The sequence below is a fragment of the Leopardus geoffroyi genome, chromosome D1 (genome assembly GCF_018350155.1).
Source record: "Leopardus geoffroyi isolate Oge1 chromosome D1, O.geoffroyi_Oge1_pat1.0, whole genome shotgun sequence".
Lineage (NCBI taxonomy): Eukaryota > Metazoa > Chordata > Mammalia > Carnivora > Felidae > Leopardus > Leopardus geoffroyi.
In genome coordinates, this window is record NC_059329.1 from 39,497,955 (window position 1) to 39,522,193 (window position 24,239).

The 24,239-nt window shown below is 40.7% G+C and overlaps 1 protein-coding gene across 2 annotated transcripts in view; it reads right to left on the reverse strand.

Moving 5' to 3' along the window:
- The window catches only part of HEPHL1 (hephaestin like 1), an 82,779-nt gene that overhangs the window by 10,886 nt on the left and 47,654 nt on the right, over positions 1-24,239 (reverse strand). For both annotated transcript variants that reach the window (XM_045483616.1, XM_045483615.1), the window contains exons 12-15: positions 22,117-22,330; positions 17,005-17,144; positions 13,700-13,840; positions 9,980-10,086 (exon numbers count right to left, since the gene is read on the reverse strand). In XM_045483616.1, coding sequence (XP_045339572.1) covers positions 9,980-10,086; positions 13,700-13,840; positions 17,005-17,144; positions 22,117-22,330 — 602 coding nt within the window. The remainder of the gene's footprint in view (positions 1-9,979; positions 10,087-13,699; positions 13,841-17,004; positions 17,145-22,116; positions 22,331-24,239) is intronic.

Below are 24,239 nucleotides of genomic sequence, written 5' to 3' on the forward strand. Positions count from 1 at the left end.
CTTGAATTCAATATTGAATCTTTATTTATGATTCAAATAGTTTATAGTTTTGGTTATTATGTTTGGAGTGTGCTTTCCTTCCTGAGTCCAGATAATAACATGGTAATGCCTTAAAAATGGTAGATTTCACACATCAAAATCCGTGATATAAACTCCATTAATACATATTTTTATTTTATAGTTATCTATTTACATATTCTGTTTTGCTTCCAGCTACCTTGTAAGTTCTAAATTTGGCAACTGAAACGTTGGGATTGTGTGTGTGTGTGTGTGTGTGTGTGTGTGTGTAACCTATATTTTAGATAAGGGTTGGCAAACTTTTTTTGGTAAAGCACCAGATGGTAAATACTTTTTACTTCGTTGGCCATACTGTTTCGGTCACAGCCACTGTTAACAGAGACAATAGGCTCCAAATGGAATCACTTGTGCTAAGCCCATACAATTTCAGCCTCTCCCAGGAGTGGAATCTTAATCTGGAATGACATGGTCATCACTAGTGAGGTAATCTGCCTCATAGACTTCTGCCATCCCCCCTAAATGAAGGTGACCTTGACACAAACAATCCACTCTTTACTAAAAACCTCTTTATCCCACCCCCCTCTGCCTATGAAAGTTATTTTGTGCAGCTCTTTGGCGCTCTCTTCTATCTGCCAGATGGGATGCTGCTTGATTCGTGAGACACTGAATAAAGCTAATAGGAACTCTAAAATGTAGTCAATTGAGTTTTGTTTTTTAAGAGCATTGGTAGCCATGATGGAATCCAAAGTACATTTCTGATGGCATCAGGGACAATGAGAAACACAGGCATGGTACCTGCAAACCCTTTGAATTCTGTCTTTATTGCCGTTTCTGAGGACTGTAGGAAAGTTTTTCGTGATTCTGAGTTCCACTCTCTTTGTGTCAAGTTCCCAATCTAATTAGCTTTCTACAGTTCCCCATATGATTGGAATCTCCAGCCCTTGGTTCAGTCCCCAAATTCCACATTTGTAATTGCTGGTGGTTATTGGCTGGAATCAGACTGGATCCAATTTAAAAACCGCACAGTGTCCAAAATACGATTTTGTTTTACTTGCTTTGTGTAGGTAAAGTCTGTTGCTAATGGAAAATTGGAAGCCAAAAGCTACAAAATTGGTGGGCACGGGTTGAGCACGTAAAAGCTGTTACAGCATCTGTTACCTAACTCTAAGACTCCTGTGGTAGGATAAGTTGGTCATGCAATGGGTTAGATTGACACTAGGTCACTGACCAACTTAAGAAAATGTCTGTGCACAGAGGTACTCTGTAAAACACCACATAATCCCCAAACCAGTGGCACATCCCCCATAGGTATTAGTTTGGCTCCAAGAGACCCAAAAGCTTAGCTTAAAAAAAATGGGGTCCGTGGGGCACCTGGGTGGCTCAGTCGGTTAAGCGTCCGACTTCGGCTCAGGTCATGATCTCACGGTCCGTGAGTTCGAGCCCCGCGTTGGGCTCTGTGCTGACAGCTCAGAGCCTGGAGCCCATTTCAGATTCTGTGTCTCCCTCCCTCTCTGCCCCTCCCCTGTTCATACTCTGTCTCTCTCTGTCTCAAAAATAAATAAACGTTAAAAAAAAATTTAAAAAAAATGGGGTCCTCAAATTCCAAAGGGTTGAGCATGCCACCTTCTGACACACCTGCTTATTTTATGTCTTAGAACTATTTCCCAGAAACTATAAATATTAACAAAATGGCAAAATCTAACTAAAGACAACCTAGAATTATAATGGCCATTATGGGGAACATTCCAATGAGACAAAATAATTTATTTAAGAAGTTCACTTAAAAACAAGGGTTTCCAAATCAAGCAAACAGAAAGGGATACTTATTTTATTTGGTGTGTAAAAGCTTCCAAAAGGCTTTAAGATTCCAAAATAGCTTCATTAAAATTTTCCTTGCAAGGGGCACCTGGGTGGCTCAATTGCTTAAGTGTCTGACTTCAGCTCAGATCATGATCTCATGGTTTGTGAGCTCAAGTCCTGCACTGGGCTCTGTGCTGACAGCTCGGAGCCTGGAACCTGCTTTGGATTCTCTCTCTCTCTCTCTCTCTCTCTCTCAAAAATAAAGAAAACATTAAAAAAATTTTCCTTGCAAAAGGCCAATGAAAAAACAAAGATGCAAAAGGTATCTAAAACAATACCTAGGCCTTCCTCATTATACCCTCCGAGGGGTCCATCACCAAAACACTGGCCCAGAAATTGAGGTCTATTAATAAACAAGTTTTATGTCACGTTAACAAATTTACTATGCGGAAGAATATATTGCTACAAATTATGAAATGTATTTTATTTTATTATTTTTTAATATGAAATTTATTGTCAAATTGGTCTCTGGGTGTCGTATGAAATGTATTTTAAATTTGCCAAACCACAAAATACCAACGTAAAAGCTAACAATTATTTACTTTTTTATTTTCACTAGAAATTAAGGTGTTTAATGTTTAAAAATTCAATATACGTAAGCTACTAGAAACAATAAAGGCAACAACTCTGTTCACAAGGAAACTAGGCTGTGTGCTTTTGGTAAAAGAAGATATGAGAAATGGAGATGCATTTTCGTTGAGGGAAAGGAAACCAATTTTGTCCTAAAGCGAGGCTGGTTATTTCAAAATAAGGAAGAGAAAAAACAAAGGACAAAATTTGGATTTGAAAAAGGAAGTTGTAGAAGGTTTGTAAAAGGGAATCTTGGGAAGGAAATTTTATGTGAGTCAAGCTGGCTAAGACTAATAAACTTGGTAAAAAAAAAACATTTTAATATCAAAAGTATACTAATATATGGATAATGCTGGCCTTGTAGAATGAATTTGGAAGTTTTCCTTCCTCTTCTATTTTTGGAATAGTTTAAGAAAAATACATATTAAATCTTTAAATGTATCATTTAACTCACCTGCGAAGCCATCTGGTCCTGGACTTTTGTTACTTGGGAGTTTTTAGATTACCAATTAAATTTCATTATTAGTAATTGGTCTGTTAAATTTTTCCATTTTTTCCTGATTCAGTTTTGAAAGATTTTATCTTTCTAGGAATTTATCCATTTTTTCTAGGTTGTCCAATTTGTTGGCATATAATTTTTTATGGTATTCTCCCTATAATCCTTTGTATTTCTGTGGCGTTAGGTGTTATTTCCCCTTTTTCATTTCGGATTTTGTTTGAGTCCTCTCTCTCTTTTTTCTTCTTAATGTGTCTGGCTACAGTTTTATCAATCTTGTTGATCTTTTCAAAGAACTAGCTCCAGGTTTCATTGATCTTTTCTATTGTTTTGTGTGTGTGTGTGTGTGTGTGTGTGTGTGTGTGTTTATTTCACTTACTTCTGCTTTGATCTTTATTATTTTCTTTATTCTACTAGTGTTGGGTTTTGTTTGTTCTTCTTTTTCTAGCTCGTTTAGGTGTAAGGCTAGATTATTTCAGATATTTCTTATTTCTTGAGGTATTGCTATAAACTTCCTGTTAAAAACTGGTATGTCTACATTTCAAAGATTTGTTTAACCTTATAGGGTTTCCCATGTATGTAACTGTTTTCTTTTCTCTTGCTGCTTTTAAAATTCTCTCTCTATCATTACTTTTTGCCATTTTAATTATTATATGTCTTGGTGTGGACCTCCTTGGGTTAATCTTATCAGAGGCCCTCTGTGCTTCCTGGTTCAGGGTGTCTGTTTCCTTTCCCAGATTAGGGAAGTTTTCAGCTATTATTTCTTCCAATAAGTTTTCTCCTCCCCTTTTTCTTCTTTGGGATCCCTAAAATGTGAATGGTATTATGCTTGATGTTGTCGCTGAGGTCCGTTAACCTATCCTCATTTTTTATTATTCTTTCTATTTTATTTATTTTATTTTTCTGCTTGATTGCTTTCCATTACCCTGTCTTCCAGATCACTAATCCATTCTTCTGCATCTTGTAATCTGCTGTTGATTCTCTGTAGTGTATTTCTTTTTATTTAAGTTATTGAATTTTTCATGTCTGACTGGTTCATTTTTGTATTTTCTATCTCTTTGTTGAAGTGTTCATTGAGTTCATCCACTCTTAAGTCCAGTATCTTTATGGCCATTGGTTTGAATTCTTTATTAAGCATGTTGTTTATCTCCATTTCAGTTAGCTCTTTTGCTATGATTGTGTCTTATTCTTTCATTTGGGACCTATTCCTCTGTCCCTTCATGTTGTCTAACTCTCTGTGTTTCTATGTAATGGAGAGGTCAACCACATCTCCTGCTCTTGAAAATGGTGGCCTTTGTAAAAGATGTACTGTAATGCCCTGTTACACATTGTCCTCCCATCACCAGAACCATGTGATACAGGGATGTTTCGTATGTGAGTTGTGTGCTTCCTATTGTTGTGGCAGAGACATGTTTGCTTTCAGTGCAGTGAGCTGCAATGACCTGCTGTGGATGTACAGGGCAGGGTTTGGTCCCTAGGCTATTGAGGGGCCTGTCTGAGACTGCCATGGGCTTGCAGGTGGGCAAGGTCAATATGTCACCCTGATACCAAAACCACACAAAGACACTACCAAACCACACCAAAACAAAACAAAGTCCCAAAGCCACAGGCCAATATCTATGATGAACATAGATACAAAAATCCTCAACAACATATTAGCAAACAGAATTCAACAGTACACTTAAAATCATTCCCCACAATCAAGCGTGATTTATTCCAGGGATACAAGGGTAATTCGATATTTGAAATCAATGTGATACATCATATTACAAGAGAAAGGATAAAAACCATATGATCATCTCAATAGATGGAGAAAAGCATTTGATAAGATACAATGTTCATTTTTGATAAAAACCCTCAACAAAGCGATTTTATGTATCTCAACATAATAAAAGTGATATATGAAAAACCCACAGCTAACATTATCCCTAATAGTGAAAAATGGAGAGTTTTCACTTAAGATCAGGAACAGAACAAAAATATCCACTCTAACCACTTCTATTCAACATAGTACCAGATCCTAGCCATAGAAATAAGGTGAGTAATCTATATATAGGAAACCTTAAAGACTCCACCAAAGAACTATTAGAATTGATAAATGAATTCAGCAAAATTGCAGCATATGAAATTAACATACAGAAATCTGTTGCATTTCTACACTAATAATGAAGTAGCAGAAAGAGAAATTGAGAAAACAATTCCATCTGCAATTGCACCAAAAAGAGTAAAATACTTAAGAATAAACCTAACTAAGGAAGTTAAGATCTGTACTCTGAAAACTATAAAACATTGACAAAAGAAACTGAATATGACACAAACAAGGGGAAAGATATTCCATGTTCGTGGGTTGGAGGAACAAATATTGTTAAAATGTCCATATTACCCAAAGCAATCTACAGATTCAGTGCAACCACTATCAAAATACCAACAGCATTTTTTACAGAACTAGAATAAATAACACTAAAATTTGTATGTAACCATGAAAGACTGCAAACTGTCAAAGCAATGTTGAAAAAGAACAAAACAGTAGGTATCAACAATACCAGATTTCATGATATGCTACAAACCTGTAGTAATAAAAATAATATGGTAATGGCACACATATAGACACAGAGATCAATAGAACAGAATAGAGATACTTGACATAAATCCGTGATTATATGGTCAGTTAATCTATATCAAAGGAGGCAAGAATATACAATGGGGAAAAGACAGTCTCTTCAATAACTGGTGCTGGGAAAACTGGACTGCCACATGCCAAGAATGAAACTGGGCCACTTTCTTACACCATACACAAAAATTAACTGAAATGGATTAAAGACCTAAATGTGAGACTTGAAACCATAAAACCCCTAGAAGAAAACAGGGTAGGAATCTCTCTCTCTCTCTCTGTCTCTCTCTCAGTAGGAAACTCTTTGACATCAGTCTTAGCAAGTTTTTTCTAGATATGTCTCCTCAGGCAAGGGGAACAAAGGCAAAAAAATAAACAACTGAGATCACACCAAAATAAAAAGCTTTTACACAATGAATGAAACCAGTCACAAAATGGAAAAGCAACCCACTAAATGGGAGAAGATACTTGCAAATGATTTTTGAATAAGGGGTTATATTACAAATATATAAAGAACTTACACACCCCAACACCAAAAAAACAAGTAACCAAATTTAAAAATGGGCAGAGGATTTGAGTACACATTTTTCCAAAAATATATACAGATGGCCTGCAGACACATAAAAAAAATGCTCAAAATCACTAGTCATCAGGGAAATGCAAATCAAAACCACAATGAGGGGCATCTGGGTGGCTCAGTCAGTTGAGCGTTCAACTTCTGCTCAGGTCATGATCTCATGGTTCATGGGTTCAAGCCCCAGGTCGGGCTCTGTGCTGACAGCTTGGAGCCTCCTGCCTGCTTTGGATTCTGTATCTTCCTCTCTCTGCCCCTCCCCCACTTGCACACTATCTCTCTCTCTCTCTCTCTCTCTCTCTCTCAAAAATAAAATAAACATTAAAAAAAAAACACAATGAGATAACACCTTACAATAGTCAGAATGGCTAGAATCAAAAAGATAAAAAAGATAGCAATGTTGGTGAGGATGTGGAGAAAAAGGAACCCTCTTGCACTGATGGTGGGAATGTAAATTTCCATAGCCTCTGTGGAAAACAGTAAGGAAGTCCCTCAAAAACTTAAATATAGACAAACCATATGATCTAGTAATTCCACATCTAGGTAATACCCAAGGAAAATACAAACGAATTCGAAAAGATATATGCATCCTTATATTTATTGCAGTGTATTCACAATAGTTAAGATATGGAAGCAAATGAAGAAGAATACAACGGAATATGACTCAGCCTATAAAAAGGATTTGTGAGACTGTGCCATTTGTGACAACGTGGATGGCCCTAGAGGGTATTATGCTGAGTGCAATCAACAAAAGAAATTAAAATTCCATATGATTTCATTTATATGTAGAATCTAAAAAGCAAAAAAAAAAAAAAAAAAAAAAAAAAGAATAAAGAAACAAAGAACAAGCAAAACCAAGTTAACTCCAAACCAAGTTAAACTAGTGGTTGCCAGAGAGGCAGTGGGTGGGTGGATGGGTGACATAGGTAAAGGGAATTATGAAGTACAGACTTCCAGTTCTAACATAAATAAGTCTAGGAGATGAAAAGTACAGCATAGGAAATATTGTCAATAATATTGTAATAATATTATATGGTGACAGATAGTGACTGACATTTATTGTGGTGAGCATTGAGTAATATACAGAAGTGTTGAATCAGTATGTTGTACCCCTGAAACTAATAGTATGTTCATTATCCTTTTAAAAAAACAGTACACTGGTATAAAGTTAGAATTTAGTTTCCTCTCTGTTAAAGTGATAAAATTTTCTTGGATTATTGATATACTCTTGATGAGAGATAATAAAAGGTGTGTGCATAGTTTTCTTTTTTTACCCAGATTACATAATCTGCCTAGAAAACAAAGATTCTATCTTATCAAAATAATTTTCTGTATTTCATGTTGTCTTTATCAAGTCTTCAATTCCTTGAAAGAGCTGAGTCTTCTCTACTAGAAGAGCTAAGATATTTTTAGAACTATTTAACCTTCTGTATTTGTGTATTTAACCCTCACTATTTAACCTCGTGAAGTCTTTGTCACTATGGTTAAGTGGATAACTATTTATTGTTTCACAGAGACCTATGATCCTCTTTAACCAAGTGTTTTTAAATCTTTTGATATTTTTCAGAAACCTCCCAAAAATCAAATGCTAAATTAAAAGCCTTTTTGACCTTGAACCAACTTTGGGGATATTTTAAGAGGGTCCTGGGACATCTCAAAAGATTTGTTCTCTCCCCTTATTGAAAGAGAGATGTTAAAGTAATTAAGTGTATTTGATAGGTTAAATTACATGGGAAACATTGTGAAATAAGAAGTAATATTAAGCCTTTTTTATATTATATTCATATGGATATATATTATAAATGTTCTAGAAACTGATTAAATTCCTAGAAATTTGATATATCCTAGTATAATTTTATCAGTCATAATTCCATGTATTATTTTAAAATGTATGTTACAGAAATAACCAAACTTCCTTATGAATTCCATTATAATGAACTCTCATCAGATCTTTAACCATGGACAATTTTGAAGACTTTTATCATTCACAGAGAGTTATTATTTACTCTGATATTTTCGTAGGAGTGAGACTCATAGAAAAGGCCTTATCAAGTGCTCCTGACCATTGACACTTTTGTAAAACTAGACCTCTAATACACATCTCAAAGCTGAAAAAGGCTCCAACACCTGATATCTGTCCCTGCAGAAATGCTAGAGATTTCCAAATCAAATTGACTAGGAAAAGAAATAGCCTACATTGTGATAAACTGCTTCCATCCAAGATGCCACACCAAAGCTGCATGCTTTAACTAAACATGAAACCCTTCCTTCTTCTCTTTCCTTCCTATACTCTGGCATTGGCCTGGAAAGATAACACCATCATCTATATCTCTCAGACCCTTGCTAAATGGCAGGGGGAGGGGAGACAGAAACCTTTCAGACTGCTAGATTTGTCCTCAAAATCCATGATGCCAAAGACCCGGTGATCCTCCCTCCAACCAATTTTTCTTCTATTCTCAATTGACACCCCCCCCCCCACCACCACTTAGGAGTGCACTTACAAAGTCCAACTTTTATGGCCAGAATATCCAGTATCCCATTTTTACCTTTCTCCAGTTGTAACTGTACTTTGCTCAGTTAAACACAAATACCTATGCAAATCATAGTACATTTGCACCCCTACATTCTTATGATTATGTAAATCAGATCTGCCCCAATCACAAAAAGATCTCACTAACAGTATGCATCTTTGCAAGGCCAACGTTGTACTTGATCATATGATAGCCTTTTATTATCTTTTAGCTGAACAAGGAGGTGCCTTTGCTGTGGCCAACACCACTTGAACCTGGATAACATTTCTGGGAAGTTGAAACTCAGATACACGAAACCACTGAACAAGCCACTTGGCTTTAGAAAGTGACTCCTTCAACCTGGTCTTTCTTTGACTTATTTGATTTTGATTGGTTTGGGCCTTGGAGACCATGGTTCCAAAGTGCACACCAGATATGGGGGATTATTCTGCTTATAATAATCACAGTCGTCTCCCTGGTGCACTGTATTCCTTCAAAAGCTTGAAATGCATTTTCATAGCTGCTAAACAAGCAAATGATCTCACTAAGACTAGAACGCAGAAAAAGAATGAAGAAAATGACCAATTTAAGAAATGTGAACCTAAAGTTGTGTCCTATAAATACCACAGAGATTCAACAAAAAGCATTACGACCTGTGAATACCACACAGAAGATGAACAAAAATTGTGGGAGCTTCAGAGCAGTAGCTGGGAGAGGTGCTAATGCCTTAAATTTTTATTACATCTCTCAATTAAGATGAGAGTCTGATCAAAACGGAGGAATTGTTAATGAGAGAGGGAGAGAGAGGGAGAGACAACAGGTCCAAAACAGAGTCACTTGTGCTAAGCCCACATCACCAAACTAAGGCTTAATTCCTAGGTTAACTAAAGTTTCAGTCTCTCCCAGGAGCAGAATCTTAAACTAGTCAATCTGGAATTACCTGATTAGCAGTAGTGAGACGCCTGCTATTCCTCAAAGGAAGGTGACCTTGCCACAGACAATCTCCTTTTTGCCGGCAACTTCCTTGTTTTGGCTCCTTCTGCCTATAAAAGTCTCTCATTTTTGTACACTTCTTCAAACATCCTTTCTATCTGCTAGATGGGACGCTGCCCATGAATCGTTGAATAAAGCTAATTTGATCTTTAAAATTTATTCAGTTGAATTTTGTTTTCTTAATACTATTCAACTCAACCATAGACAATGTTCACAAATGTGCATGGCCATAGTTTGAGATCCCTGCTGTTGGCCATTACACATATACCCACCAGAGTTGTGATAACTTCAATAATTGGTTTAAAGTCATATTACTTTAAGCATTTTGGTTGCCCCCTTCATCTTACCTTCACAAAGTTTGCTGTTGAATAGTAAACCCACGGAATACAATTTGGGTCATTTGGTCCTGGACCAGACCTTTTAGGGACATTCCACCTGTAAGTTTTTATTTCTCCTGAAACAAATGAGAAGTAATAGAAAGAATTTACTAGTGTTACTTCTGTTCCAGATGTTTTACCTAAAGAAATAACAAACAGATCTTTATGTATTTTGGTTAATATTTATTACTGGGGAGAATTACTCATTCATTAGAAATGCTCCAATTAAACTCACATCTCGAGTTTCTCTATTCTCAAAATGGCAGATTTTTCATTTCATTTTTCTTAGCTTTCTTTCTAATTTGCCCTATATATTATCAACTGATGTTTATTCAAGGCATAAAGACTTATTTTATTTTTCACTGTTTTTTTCTCCTCAAATTCCATATCTCCCTCACAAGAGCTATGCTTGAGCACACTTGAGTTACTGTAGGACTCAGCCTTGATTTCTGATTGAATCACCAGGGAGCTTTGTAAACTCTTAACCGCTGAGATCTCATTGCAAACCAATGAAATTAAAGTATCCGGGGCCTAGGACAAGGGCATCAGTATTTTTTTTAAAGATTCTCAGGTGATTCTAATGTGCAGATAAGCAGGACCTATTTAGAACCAGAGAGAATCAGAGAGACTTAGTTACAAGTCTCAACCCTATCACTTCCTATTTATCTAACCTTTGACAAGCTACTTGACTTCATTGACCTTTAGTCTCCTTATTTGTAAAGTGGGTTAGTCATCCATTTTTCAGATTGTTGTGAAGGTTAAATAAAATTAAATACCTAGGTTAGTGTCTCACATTGAAGGCAGTTAATAAATGTTTATTTGTATGTATACTAATAACAAACGTATGCCAGGGACTACATCTATGCATCCCCTGTGGCTGACCCAGAGCCTTGCAGAGAAGTAATAAATAAACTCACATAAATTAGCAAGATAATCACATTGTAAACGTCTCAAATAAAAACGACATTTAAATCATTATCTCCTTTTGAACTATCTAGGTCCCATCCCCACCCCATCAGTACATACAACCTATAGCTGAATGTGAGCCACAAGGTTAAACAAAAATTATGCTTACATGAAACTGCTCCATATTTGCAAATACACCAGTAGGTCAGCAATATAATTTTAGGTCTGGTTTCCATTACCTTTCTTAATAGCCCCCCTGCCTTGTTAATTGTAAGATAAACAGCTGATATTTAGCTTCCTAAATGCAAATAGCTAAGGGGTGGTGTTTCCTTTATAAACAATGATTCATTGTTCGCCCCAGTGGGGGGCGCAGCTCTAAACAAAAAGAGGATGTTCTGTGCATGTTTGTTGAGTGGCATCTTGAAGAAGAAGGAGGAGGAGAAATCTGAGAGGGGGCTGCTTACTTTTCTTAAGGCACTAGTTTGCTTTCCTTATCTCAGGCATGCCTAGAATAACCATTCTTCTCTATTTGCCTGGATTTCGTGCACCAAATTAGTTTCTTGCTCCTACCCCTAATCTCTGGACTCGGTCCCAAGACTTGCAGGCTTGTCAGACACCCTTATAGAATCAGAGAGGGATCCCTTATAGACATTCTCCCCTCAGAGTTTCAGTGAGAAAAATGCTTCTCTGCCATGTTCTAATCATTCTTCTCTCTAACCCCATAACCCCATCAAGGATGCTTAGAAGTCTAGTCAGCACAGAAGAGCTATGTCCCTTACTAGTCCTCACCATTAGGGCACAGCAGCCTGTGAGGGCTCACCCAGCAGGCCCAACAGCCCTATCAGACTGCCTACCCATGCCTGATTGGCACTTTTCTTCCTCCCTCCTGAGTTGCTTTTAACCATCAAAAATGAGTAATTTTAACTGCTTTTTTGACCCATTTAAAACCATTTCCCTCAGGGGTACTTGGGTGGCTCAGCTGGCATTTGACTTTAGCTCAGGTCATGATCTCACAGTTCTTGGGTTCGAGCGCCACATCGGGCTCTGTGCCGAAAGCTCAGAGACTGCTTGGGATAATCGCTGTCTCCTCTCTCTCTGCCCTTCCCCCACTCGCACTTTCTCTCTCTCTCTCTCTCTCAAAATAAACTTAACATAAATAAATAAATAAAATAAAACAATTGCCCTCTTCATAAAAGCAAGACATCCATTACAGAAAATGAAGAAAGTACAAACACTGTGAAGAAATAGAAAAGAGTATCACCCTAACTATTACTTAAAATACTACCCAAAATGTACAACCATTATTAACATTTTGGCTTATTTCCTTTTTAACCTTTTTTCCATACTTGTATTTTGCTTAATATGATACCACAGGTTTTTCTCATGTCATTAAAACCTTCACATCCATTTAATGGCTGTGTAATAGTTCACTGTAAGGGGATTCCAAAATTTAAGTATCTCCCTATAGACAGACATTTAGAACATTCATGAGAGACTTCTTAAAGCAGTAAAACACAGGCTCCTGAATTGGGGAGTAGGGTGGGGTGCGGAGAGGCAGGAGAGTTTGGGATTGTGTCCAGTGAAGATTTCCTCCCCCCAACCCCATCCATGTAAGAGTATCTTGCTAATGTCTTCTGGTGATGCATTAAGAGTGTTTTCTTTTCTTCCTTCTATGCATCTTTAATTTTTTCCAAGGCTTATATGACTTTTATTGTAATTACTATAGTATTTCGTATTATTCATATATATACATAAGTAAAGTGGCATATAATTCCCCTGTAATTACACCTATGATTGCTCTCAATTTCATAGCTGAAGGTCACAGAGGCTCTTAACATTTACTACAACCACATTCCAACTGTGTAAATGTATGGTTCTTTTAATTATGAGATCTTCTCTCCCTTCAATGCATATTTTAAAACTCAACTGGAGTTCTACCTATTTTATAAGGCTTTCTCTAATGACTCCTTTCTTTATTTTCTCTGAATCAATCGATCGATCTTCATGGATTTTCCTTCTCTGAAATTTTTATAAACACTCCCAGATACATTCTTGAAACTCTCCACCAGTTAGAATTTCATTATGTATAGTCTGCATTACTACTGAAATAATTCATCTTGTTTGTCTTGTTTTTCTTCCAAACTCATTTTAAGCATCGCAAGAGAAATATATGGTTAAGCGCATAGGTTCTGAAATCCAACAGATTGAGGTCCTGCCATTACTAATATATGACCTGGTCAAGCTCACCCCTCCGTTTTTTGTCATCTGTTAAGTGGACATGACAATAGCATATTTCCTCAGTTATAGAATGTGCATTTTTCACATTTTCACATAACTGAAATCAAGATGCATCTTCAAATCAGTGGCACGTTAAAGTTTAATTGGCAGTGTGTTTTTTCTTTTTTTTAGTAACAGATAAAATAATGATGGATATTACAACCAATGGTATCAGAGTCCATGACATATGTTAGTGTCTACCTTGCTAGAAAATGAGATTATTAGTTTTTTTAAAAAATATATAAGGCACAGCACCTGGCCAAAGATGAACATTCAATACGTGTTAGCTATTATTATGTCTTACTACACTTTTAGGTCCCAAATAGAGCCCTAGAAACACCATAACCACTTGGTCATTAGATGAATGATGATCTCCTATTGGGAGTGACTGGGTGATGGCTGGAACATACCGAGACTAAGATGAACTTTCCGAGACCCTTCAAAGATCAGAAGAGAGTTGAGTCCAGTGTCCTTATCAGCATGGAGCAGATGTGTGGTGTAACTTACCTGGCTTTGTGATGGGCACTTGGAGTTGCTTCCCACTATCCATGTCTTCAATACCATGGGCTGAGATGGAGTAGGGCCGCTTAGCTTTGTTCTTAAATATGACCAGGATGGAGTCACCCACCTCGGCATGAACCATTGGGCCTAAAGGCAAAACACAGGCCTGTGTGCATTATCGTTGTTCTTTTCAACACTGATGTAATATAAATGTAGATGGTATTTGGCAAAATAAAACAAAGGTTACCTTCCTCATTAGTGCACTTCCTTCGGAGGGCAATATACGTAACATTAAATACTCATGTAGTATTTGGCAATTGGACCAACCTGGGTTCAAATCGTGCTTCCTTCACTTATTAGAGAGGTCTTGGGAAAGTCAAGTAACCTGCCTGACTCTCAATTTCCTCACCTACGAAATGGGTTTAATAACACCTATCGTAAGGATTAAATAAGATAATATATGTAAAGCGCTTATCTCAGTGCACTGAAACACAGTAAGTACTCAATAAATAAATGCTGCCAATTTTACTACTGCTGAGACATAATCTCCAGGAAAAGCCATATCCACATGATATGGTGGCTTTCCAGTTGTATGTAACCTTTGGTAAGTCTGAAATCGCTCATTTTCTGGTAAATGGATATATTAATAATCATCACCATCATGAGGACCCAAAGAAATATTGTGTATAAAAGGGATTTGAAGGACAAGAGCAAAACTAAAACATCCACGTGCTGATTTATGATCAATACGGTGATTTCATTAATGCACGTCCAGTGCCGTGTCCCAGTGTTTGGATACCTTGAGGAGATGTGTGCTCCTCAGCACTCGTGCACGCACATTTCTGTGAGAAGCAACCCTCCTGTGTGCCACTGGGAATCGGCCCACACCCTACTGGGCCAGCACGACCGTGGGATAGCCCTCGCCCATGCCGGGTGCCCCTCACCTCTCCGTGCCTCAACAGTGGCACAAATGCAGCTTGCTCAGTGCAGGCGCCCCCCTGACAGAGCACCAGACACACCGGGGTCATGTGACACTGCTTCGAGAAGGATGGAACAGACTCCCATTTGGGAGTCACCTTGACTTGGTCCTATGGTCCTGAGGGATTTATTTGCATTCTTGGGTGCCCATGGCAGTCTACATCATAGAAAGACACACTCATGGTAGGGAGTCTGAATATACCTATCCAGTCTTTACTGATGGTCACAATTGCTTTTCTGAGAAAGGCCACTGAAGTGTTAAATCAGCCTGAAATTTGTTGGACTGGGGTGCCTGGACGACTCAGTCAGTTAAGCCTCCAACTTCCACTCAGCTCATAATCTCGTGGTCTGTGGGTTCAAGCCGCACGTTGGACTCTGCTGACAGCTCGGAGCCTGGAGCCTGTTTCAGATTCTGTGTCTCCCTCTCTCTCTGCCCCTCCCCCGTTCATGCACTCTCCCTCGCTCTCTCTCTCTCTCTCAAAAATAAACATTAAAAAAAAATTTAAATCAAATTTGTTGGGCTATTATGATCTTTGGAGGGAAATACTGAGTATGAATCAGGAAGTGTATGAAAAAAACGCTCTTTTATTTTTATGATAGAGCTAGAAAAGAATGCATGTTTTTAAACAGCATACTTGGGCATAGTTACAGATAGGTGCACGTGCGCGCATGTACTAAAATCCTTATTTGTGACTCATTACACTTCAATTGCACCTGCTTTGCTGTACTGGTAAGGGTGAATGTCTTCTGATTCGGGGCCTGATAGGTCCCAGGGAGTAGTAAGGAGCAAAGGTGTGCCTGTTGCCTGCCCTGTGCCCTTTGGAACTTCAGGAGCACAGGCCTGTCCCTGAAAATGCAGAAAATGAGTGAATGGGCCTTGTGCTCTCCTGAGGGGAAGTACCACTGGGCTTGCCTCTGGCGGAGTCCCTCCTTTGTGTCATTTCACTGAGTAGACCCAAACCGGGGCTTTTTGAGGGGCAAACCACCCCACCCTTGGCAGGACCAGCACCTTTTTTTCTGGAGTTCATATGACAAACACAACTCAAAAGAAGGAATGTTCCCACTGGGTTGACTCTTTTAGTGTGATAAGCTTGCATGTCAATGCAGGGAGGGTGCAGGGAAGGTGGATGGGGCATCTAATAATTTATCAAGCTAGCTGTCCTGGTGCCTTTTTTAATATTAAGAAGCACAGTGTAAACTCATATTATTTATACAAGTCACCTTGTGCATTTAAATGTGGGAACAGAGGGGCGCTTGGGTGGCTCAGTTGGTTAAGCATCCAACTTCAGCTCAGGTGGTGATCTTGAGGTGCCCTGTGTCGGGCCCTGTGCTGACAGCTCGGAGCCTGGAGTCTGCTTCGGATTCTGTGTCTCCCTCTCTCTCTGCCCCTCCCCCACTTGTGCTCTGTTTCTCTCTCTCTCTCTCTTGAAAATAAACATTAAAAAATTTTTGAAATAAAAATGAGAACAGAAAAAAAAAGGGAACCAATTTCAGAAAGTCATCTAGATTAGCCTTCTGCCTAAAGATCTCATATTCATGATGGGGTCAGGTTTGGTGACTCCCAGGTGAAAGTGGGGTAGGAAAGCAGGAAGGAAGAGCTTATCTGATCCCCAGGTCAGGCAGCCCAGGGTATCAGACAGGCACAGTAGGTTCTGAGATGGCCACATACAGGGCCTCCTGAGCTCAAACCAGGCTTTCTACCCTTAGCACTCCTCTTATGCAAGGAGTTTCTCATTGGCTTGAATTATTAATGTTTATTTATTTATTTTGAGAAAAAGAGAGGGAGAGAGAGAATCCCAAGTAGGCTCCGTGCTGTCAGCACAGAGCCTGACGCAGGGTTTGATCCCACAAACCATGAGATCATGACCTGAGCTGAGATCAAGAGTCAGACATTCAAATGACTGAGCCACCCAGGCGCCCTTTGCTGGAGTTGTTTTTATGGTGTGTTCGTATGGCCCTGTGCATAGATGATCCAGGCCCTTGAAGAAGCTATGCAAATACTCTGCTTGCTCATCTGAGGCATCACATTATTCCAATTAAAATGTCCTGGCTCAGCAGAGGGAAGGGAAAGGAATTTCAGGGCAACAGATGCTGGTTAGACTGTTGACGATATGGACTCGTGTTTGCGTGTTATCTGGTTGACTCTCCTTTGAATGAGCTGAGTACAGAGCATGCTCCCTGACAATGGGAGGGCAGGAAGATGTCACACTTGGGTGAATGCACTCAGGCCACTCTGTCCCTGCTGTCCCTTCTCAGGTCTAAGTGTGACAGTGTATGTGTACGTGTTCACGTGCCTTGGGGCTGGCAGCGCATGGCTGCGATCTGTGTCATACCCAGCAGTTCCAAATGCTTCTCTCGTGGCGGCCGGGCCTTGATCTCCACAAATTCCCCATCGGTGTATTCTCTGTAAACCACTTTCTTGTACTGAGAGCCAATCCAGTTTTCAGTGTGGTTCATAAATATATCTCCATGTCTATAAATCAGAAGCAGCAGAAATTAAAGTTGTCAGAAGGTAAAAACCTTTGGTGCTCCTGAGTGATTCAGGGATACTCGGGAGCACAGTTTCCCATACCTGGCTGCCATCGGAATCTCCCAGTGGAGCTCAACTTTTGCACCAGGCTCTCTGGGAGTGGAGCCAGGAATCTGCATTTGAAAGCACCGCAGGGGGTTCTGACTGGCCCAGGTCTTACTTCTTGGGAACCATTGTTCCAAAGCTTTGCTGGGTGCTGAATGCGGCCAGCCTTAGTTGGAGACTCCTAAGGGCCCCTTGACGTGGTACTCCTCTTCCTGGGACTAACTAAGCTCACGCACATGCATGTGCATGCACACGTGCACATGCTCACACTCTACTACCCTGAATTCCTTCAGATTCCATTTATATCATTCCATACCTTGTTCTACTTTTCCACCTTAAAGATCTCAAGAAAGACTCTGGGTTGTATATTGTGCACATACTCGTATACAAATATAGGCATAGTTGATTCTTGGTGTTCACAGGAGTCATGTTCTAGAAAGCCACCTTGAATACCGAAATAATGAACGCTAAACCATTGTCCCTAGGGGAAACATAAGGTTACGTTTGGCAGGTGTTCAGAATGAATTGCCACAAGACGTGCCACTTTGGCATGTGGATTATGTTGGGTTGAAAGCAATCAAGACCCAAAAGATGCAGGAAAAAGCTCTGACTTTCCCTCTAACTGCCCAGAAGAATTTAGGTAGAGGACCCACTCCAGGAAGGGGCTATTACAGAAGGTAACTATCTCATAATATGACCTAGGGGTGGGAGACAGAGAGGAATTTAGCAAAGTCTGTTAAAATTCTTCTCTCTGTCCCATTGTTTCTGAGTGGCCCAGTCAACATTTGTTTACCTAACATGTACTCTTTTTCATCTTCCTATGAATTGCTTTCCTTCTCTTTGAAGTCCCAGACCCCTACTTCCTTCTCCTTCCTTCAGAATGACATATCTATCTCCTTTGGCCTCACTGTCTTTGGAATCTCTCATGTCTATGTGGATTCTCCCTATGCAAGTAAATTTGATTTTCTCCTGTTCATCTGTCTCATGTCAATTTAATTTTTAGGCCAGCCAGAAGAATTTGAACGGTAGAGGAAAATCCACCTCCCCGGCAAAAAAGTTTCTTCAGACCTCTGGTCCCAATACTTTCATCAACAGATTGATAAATACCCTTGTTCTATGTGTGCTTCTGTTTTAAGACATCTTATTTAATATATACTGCTGATTCATTAACTTTGAACTCATGGCCACTAGCACCATAAGTCACACCTGAAGGCAGCTTATCTAACACATGTATTTCCTCTGTAAGACACATCGCGGCCTTCTTGCACTTACCCTGGGGGCCATTTTAAACAGCTAAGTCACCAACGAAAAGCACACACACACACACACACACACAGGCACTAAATAGACCACAAAGAGGATGCTCGTTTACAGTGTGAAAGCTGAAACAAGACAGTGAAGACAGAGGGATGTTTTGTTCGTTTGACCGCAGCTGGAAATGTGCACATTGGGAGACACAAACTCTGCTGCTTTATGCATACCTATGAAGGACCACAACAGCACCACAAGAATTGGTTTGGGTGTTACAAATAAATTTCAGTGACTAGGCAAATTTACAAATATGGAATCTGCAAACAATGAGGATCAACCATATATTTAATCCATCACCAAGATACATCATCACAAAAAGACAGAAAAAAAATCTATCAGTTTTATCTACAAAATAGAGTATGTCTCCCATCCTTCCATTTCCCTCTATTAAACTACCTGCACTCCAACCTAAGCCCACTAGGTCACTTACCCGTATTAACTGGACTTGTTCTTAATCACTCTCCCTGCCACCCACGCTTCCCCCTTTCCTCCATCCTCTACGCTACACGCAGAGTGACCCTAACCTATAAATTCCACCAAGTGAGTCCTTGTGGAAAACCTGATGATGGCTTCCCACTGCCAAATTCCTCAAATTAGCTCTCACACCCCTTTGCTGTCTGCCTCTGCCAACCTCTCAGGCCTCGTTTCTCGTCACTGGCACCCACGCACTCTACGCTCTGGTCATCCTAAACATTCTCTCTTGAGCTCCACATGCCCTCCCCACCTCCGGGCCTTCCATGTGTTATTCCCTGTGCCAAGAACACTCTTGCCACCTCTTCGGCTTATTCCTCAAGTCCCAGGACAAAGACTGCTCCCTCCTTGACCACCTCTCTCCCTCTCTCCCCTAGGTGGGGCCATGTGCACCTGCCGTGAGCTCTCCCTGTGCCCTGCACCTCTCCTCTCACAGTGATTGCCTCACTCAGGATGCTTGTTCTAATGTCTGCCCCACGAACCATGAAGTCTGTATGGGGAAGGACCTGGCCTGCCCTTATCAGCACTGTTGCACTCGTACTTTGTACAATGCCTAGCAGACAGCAGGTACTTAACAAAGGCACCTTTATCTTTGACCTAGACCATATGCTTTCCGAGGCAAGAGAATTTTTCTCCTACTTTTATTTTCCAGAAGTCCTAATAACACACGTGGTAGTGACAGAAATGCCTCTGGAGCCATAGCTTTACTGTTTCTCGGCTTTCCTCTTCTGCGGAGTGGGATGATAATAAGGCATCCGTCTCCCAGATTGCTGTGAGGATTATATGGGTTAGGATCTGTAAAGTGCTATGCCAGACACATACTGAGCACCGGGGAAGCGCATGCTCTATCACCATCTTGCTGGGAAGTCATGTGACATGCTGGGCCAAAGCTGAGCAAATGGGTCAAGTATACCCTAAGGGTCTTTATCAGATAGGGTTTGTAAAAACCCTAGCAAATGCCTGGCACATGGCGGGTGCTCAAGAAATGGCAGTCACTATCTCAAGTCCCAGGGTGGTTAAATTAAATGCGTATCAGTCCACAAGCTCACGAGTACTGGGAATACAAGGTTTTTTCTCTATAACAACTTAATCTCTGTTTTCAAATTCTCTCCCACTGCACAAACCCTGGCATTGTGCTGATGGTCCCATTGGTTGCTTTTCTGGGATCCCGAGGGCTTCTCAGTGCGTTCTTAGGAAGCTCTGGGAAAGGTATCTGGGGCAGAGGGTCTGGGCTAACCCGGACAATAAATGTCTCGGGGATAACCCATACTGAGAGGTGGTTTGAAAGCTGGGTGTCTCCATGCCATGGCTTTGGCTCAACGAGCAGAGGCATAACAACTGGGGGGCAGAAAGGACATTTGTCCCTGGGCTTCGATCCGCAGGGGTGCCACAGACGTGCCATGACAGGAAGCGGTCATTTCAATGTCTACTGAATTGTTATCTACAGATCTGTTGTACTTTGAATATGTGAACATGCTCTCAATCGGCTTTGTTTTTAGTGATTTATGGGCAATATCCAGAGTGGCAGGGCAGGGTACAGACACACCCGACACGCTTTATCTCTCTACGTCACCTGGAGACAATCCTGGAAGACTGAGACTAGAGCTTCCTGCCAGCCCGGAGAGATGGGGTCTGAAGACACAAATTACACGGAGTCTCAAGAAAGTCATGGAAGACGAAGAGTATAAGGGCTAAGAATATACACGCAATATACATACAACAGAGTTATCATACAACTATTTCTTCAGTTATAGCAGCCTTTTAGTAAAAATAATCACTTTAGAAAAGGCTGAATTACGATTCATTTCATTTTCCAATGCACCAGTATTAGTCTTTAGCTTGTATTGGCGGCACTGGCTTTGCAGGAGAGGAGTGTCTGGTTTAATAAGTGGGTTGGTGAGTCGTGGAATACATTTTAAACCGCCCTGTCCCTGAGGCAAATCTTTTTTAAGTGGAAGAGGTATTTTGTTTCTTCATTTATCCATGAGGTGATGCTGTTACACTCTCTTTTCCGGGTGTCTAAACCCTCAAAACAGGCCAACAAGTAAGACGAGAAAAAAGACATGTTAAGATTAGGAACATTTGGGCATAGAGGAGTCCGTGTGTGACACCACTGAAGAGAATTAGTATGGGGGAGGGGGTCTGATAATAAACAACAAAGAGGAACAAAGACATGGAAATTAACATGCTTGGTGGTGAGAGCACAGATTGGTCTTTGTTCAATTCCAGTGTCAATGACTAGGGGTGAGTCTTACCTCTGTGCCCTGAGTCTCCTGGTCTGTATATGGGGACAGGGAATAAATAACCTAAGCAGCAAGTTGTTTAGTGGAGGGTATGAACTTTGGGGTGGAGTCTGCAGGTCAGTGCCCAGCAGATGACTCTATACCTTGCATGACTCTACCCCAGTACATCCCAGTGGGAAGTGAAGGATACTTAGGGTGGGTGGGGGGCCAGGGCTCACAGCCTTACCAACTCTTTGGTGTTCAGCTTGGGCAGACAGTGCTCTCACGGGAGGGTCAGTCTTGGGGACCTTCTGGGTACAGGGCCTAGTAGAGAGACCAGCTCCTCCCTCCCCCAGTTCCAGGATCTCTGCCAAGGCAATGCCTCCGACCCACTCCCCATCCAGATGGACGCTCTTTCCCCACACTCCTCAATCTAGAGCAGCCCATCTGCTCACCCCACTGCGCACCCGCCTCTGCCTCCCTCCCTCCCTCCCTACCATTTCGTCTTCACAGTCCCACGTCACTGGGATCTGCCTCTTTCCCTAAGGCCTTCTTTCACGCTAGGCGCTCTCTCAAAGGCACATGCATTCTTGGGACAGCCACGCTTGCAACCGGCACCGCCCCCGTGGGTGGGGATGCGCGGAGACTGCGGGGATGGGGATGGGGGTGCAAATGACTTCCTTCAGACTCCCCTCCCGGGATGAGGCCCTGGCAGCTTCCCTCCTCTTTTGTGCCCCTAGTAAAAGCCGCTGTCTGTCAAAATAGTGCAGACAGAAGCAGGGCGTGTTCAGGTTTTCACATTTGCTAAACGTCTACAGAGTGTGTGCAATCCCACCCAAGAGACTTGACGGCTTCGCCCGTGGTACCTTTCCCCTCCTGCGTCCACGTGCTGCTTTTCGAACTCCCAGTTTTTGTTAGGGGCATAATCCCATTCTACCTCTTCAGCGGCGATGTAAAAGGTTCTTATCATCCCGTACGGCTGCTCAGAAGGGTCCTTGTTGCCACAGCTGTTGACCTCATATATCTGATTCATGCCTCTCACGAAGTGGTGCAAGGTGGAGCAAAACACCCTGAAAATACCTGAAACAGAAATCGCTTGGCGTTGTGTGCGGCGCTCCATGCTTTCGATTTCGGTTCGCTCACAAGCTACAGCATTTTATTCCCAAATAAATAAATGGTAAGGTGAATTCTTCAATTATCAATTTTACATGGTATTTTAAAGCCAGACTCCAAGGGGGAATAAAGTACGTTGAATATATTTACTTACCAGGGGAAAGATACCATCTGAAATTCATTGGTAATGGAAAATTAAAACTTGCAAAGTTGCTACCGAGAAATGATTTCTCTGGGTCTTCCCTATTGTATACACCTGTTAGAAGATAGTTGCCCCTGGAAAATCACTGATGGGTACGATTATCTTAGCCTGGTCCAGTTTAAAATGAACTAATAACCTGGATCATTAATATTCTAAACAAAGTTCAAATAGGGGCACATTTCTGAAATCATGTATTATGCCCTAAAATATTTCATAAACTATATACAGTGCAATATACAGGTAAGGTACTATTATTAAAGCCAGGTGTATTATTACTTCGTTAGGCCTTTGAGCAAAGGAGGTTCTCATTACCAATGGCAGGTCTACATTATGCCAGACGAAAAGAAAAAAAAATCAGCCAGATTGCCCTACATGATGCCAACAAGCATGTCGGAGAATTATGTAACTTTACAAACTGAATTTTCTAGATTGGCATCAGGTAGATACATCTTAATCGAATTCACCATAAAATCATATGAAACAAAAATATTGGAAGATATTAACTGTCAGTGGAATTGCTGCATCAATAAACCTTCCCTTCCTTTGGTAGACACTGTTCTTAGAGGCGAGTGATCAGGGATTCGTTTCATTAATTACCCCTTGAGGATGAGCAAAACCCATTGGTTCAGTGGGTACTCAAGCCCCCCAGCACTGACGAGGACCTCATGAGGAAGGGTCTTTGGGAAACCACACAGAAGACGCTCTGAAGGTAGACATGGGAAGAGCTCCCTCTGCGCGTGTTGCTTGGCAGGCAGCCTGCTATTCATGTGTTCATTATGTTCTTCACTAGCCGAGGAATTATCTTCTCTAAGAACAAAGAGGAATTGAAGGCCTTGGTTGTGGCGATGGTTTCACAGATGTATATATACTTACCTCCTGCCCCATTAATGTTTTTTTATGCATAAATATATGTTTCTTTTATTTTTTTATCACTTTACTTATTTTTCATCCCCTCTCGTAACCATCAGTTTGCTCTCTGTAGTTAAGAATCTGTTTCTTGGGGGGCGCCTGGGTGGCGCAGTCGGTTAAGCGTCCGACTTCAGCCAGGTCACGATCTCGCGGTCTGTGAGTTCGAGCCCCGCGTCAGGCTCTGGGCTGATGGCTCAGAGCCTGGAGCCTGTTTCCGATTCTGTGTCTCCCTCTCTCTCTGCCCCTCCCCCGTTCATGCTCTGTCTCTCTCTGTCCCAAAAAATAAATAAACTTTAAAAAAAAAAAAAAAAGAATCTGTTTCTTGGTTTGTCCCTCTCTCTCTCTCTCTTCCTTTTCTTTATTTCCTTTGCTCATTTGTTTTCTTTTATTATTATTATTATTATTATTTTTTACATTTACTCATTTTTGAGAGATAGCGAGAGACAGAGCACAAGCGGGGGAGGGGCAGAGACAGAGGGAGACACAGAATCCAAAGCAGGTTCCAGGCTCTGAGCTGTCAGCACAGAGCCTGACACGGGGCTCGAACTCACAATCCGTGAGATCATGACCTGAGCCGAAGTCAGACGTTTAACCGAGCCACCCAGAACCCCTTTATTTGTTCTGTTTTTTAAGTTCCACATATGAGTGAAATCAGATGGTATTTGTCTTTCTCTGACTGACTTATCTCTCTTAGCCTTATACTGTCTAGTTCCATCCTTGTTGTTGCAGATGATAAGATTTCATTCTTTTTACGACTGAATAATA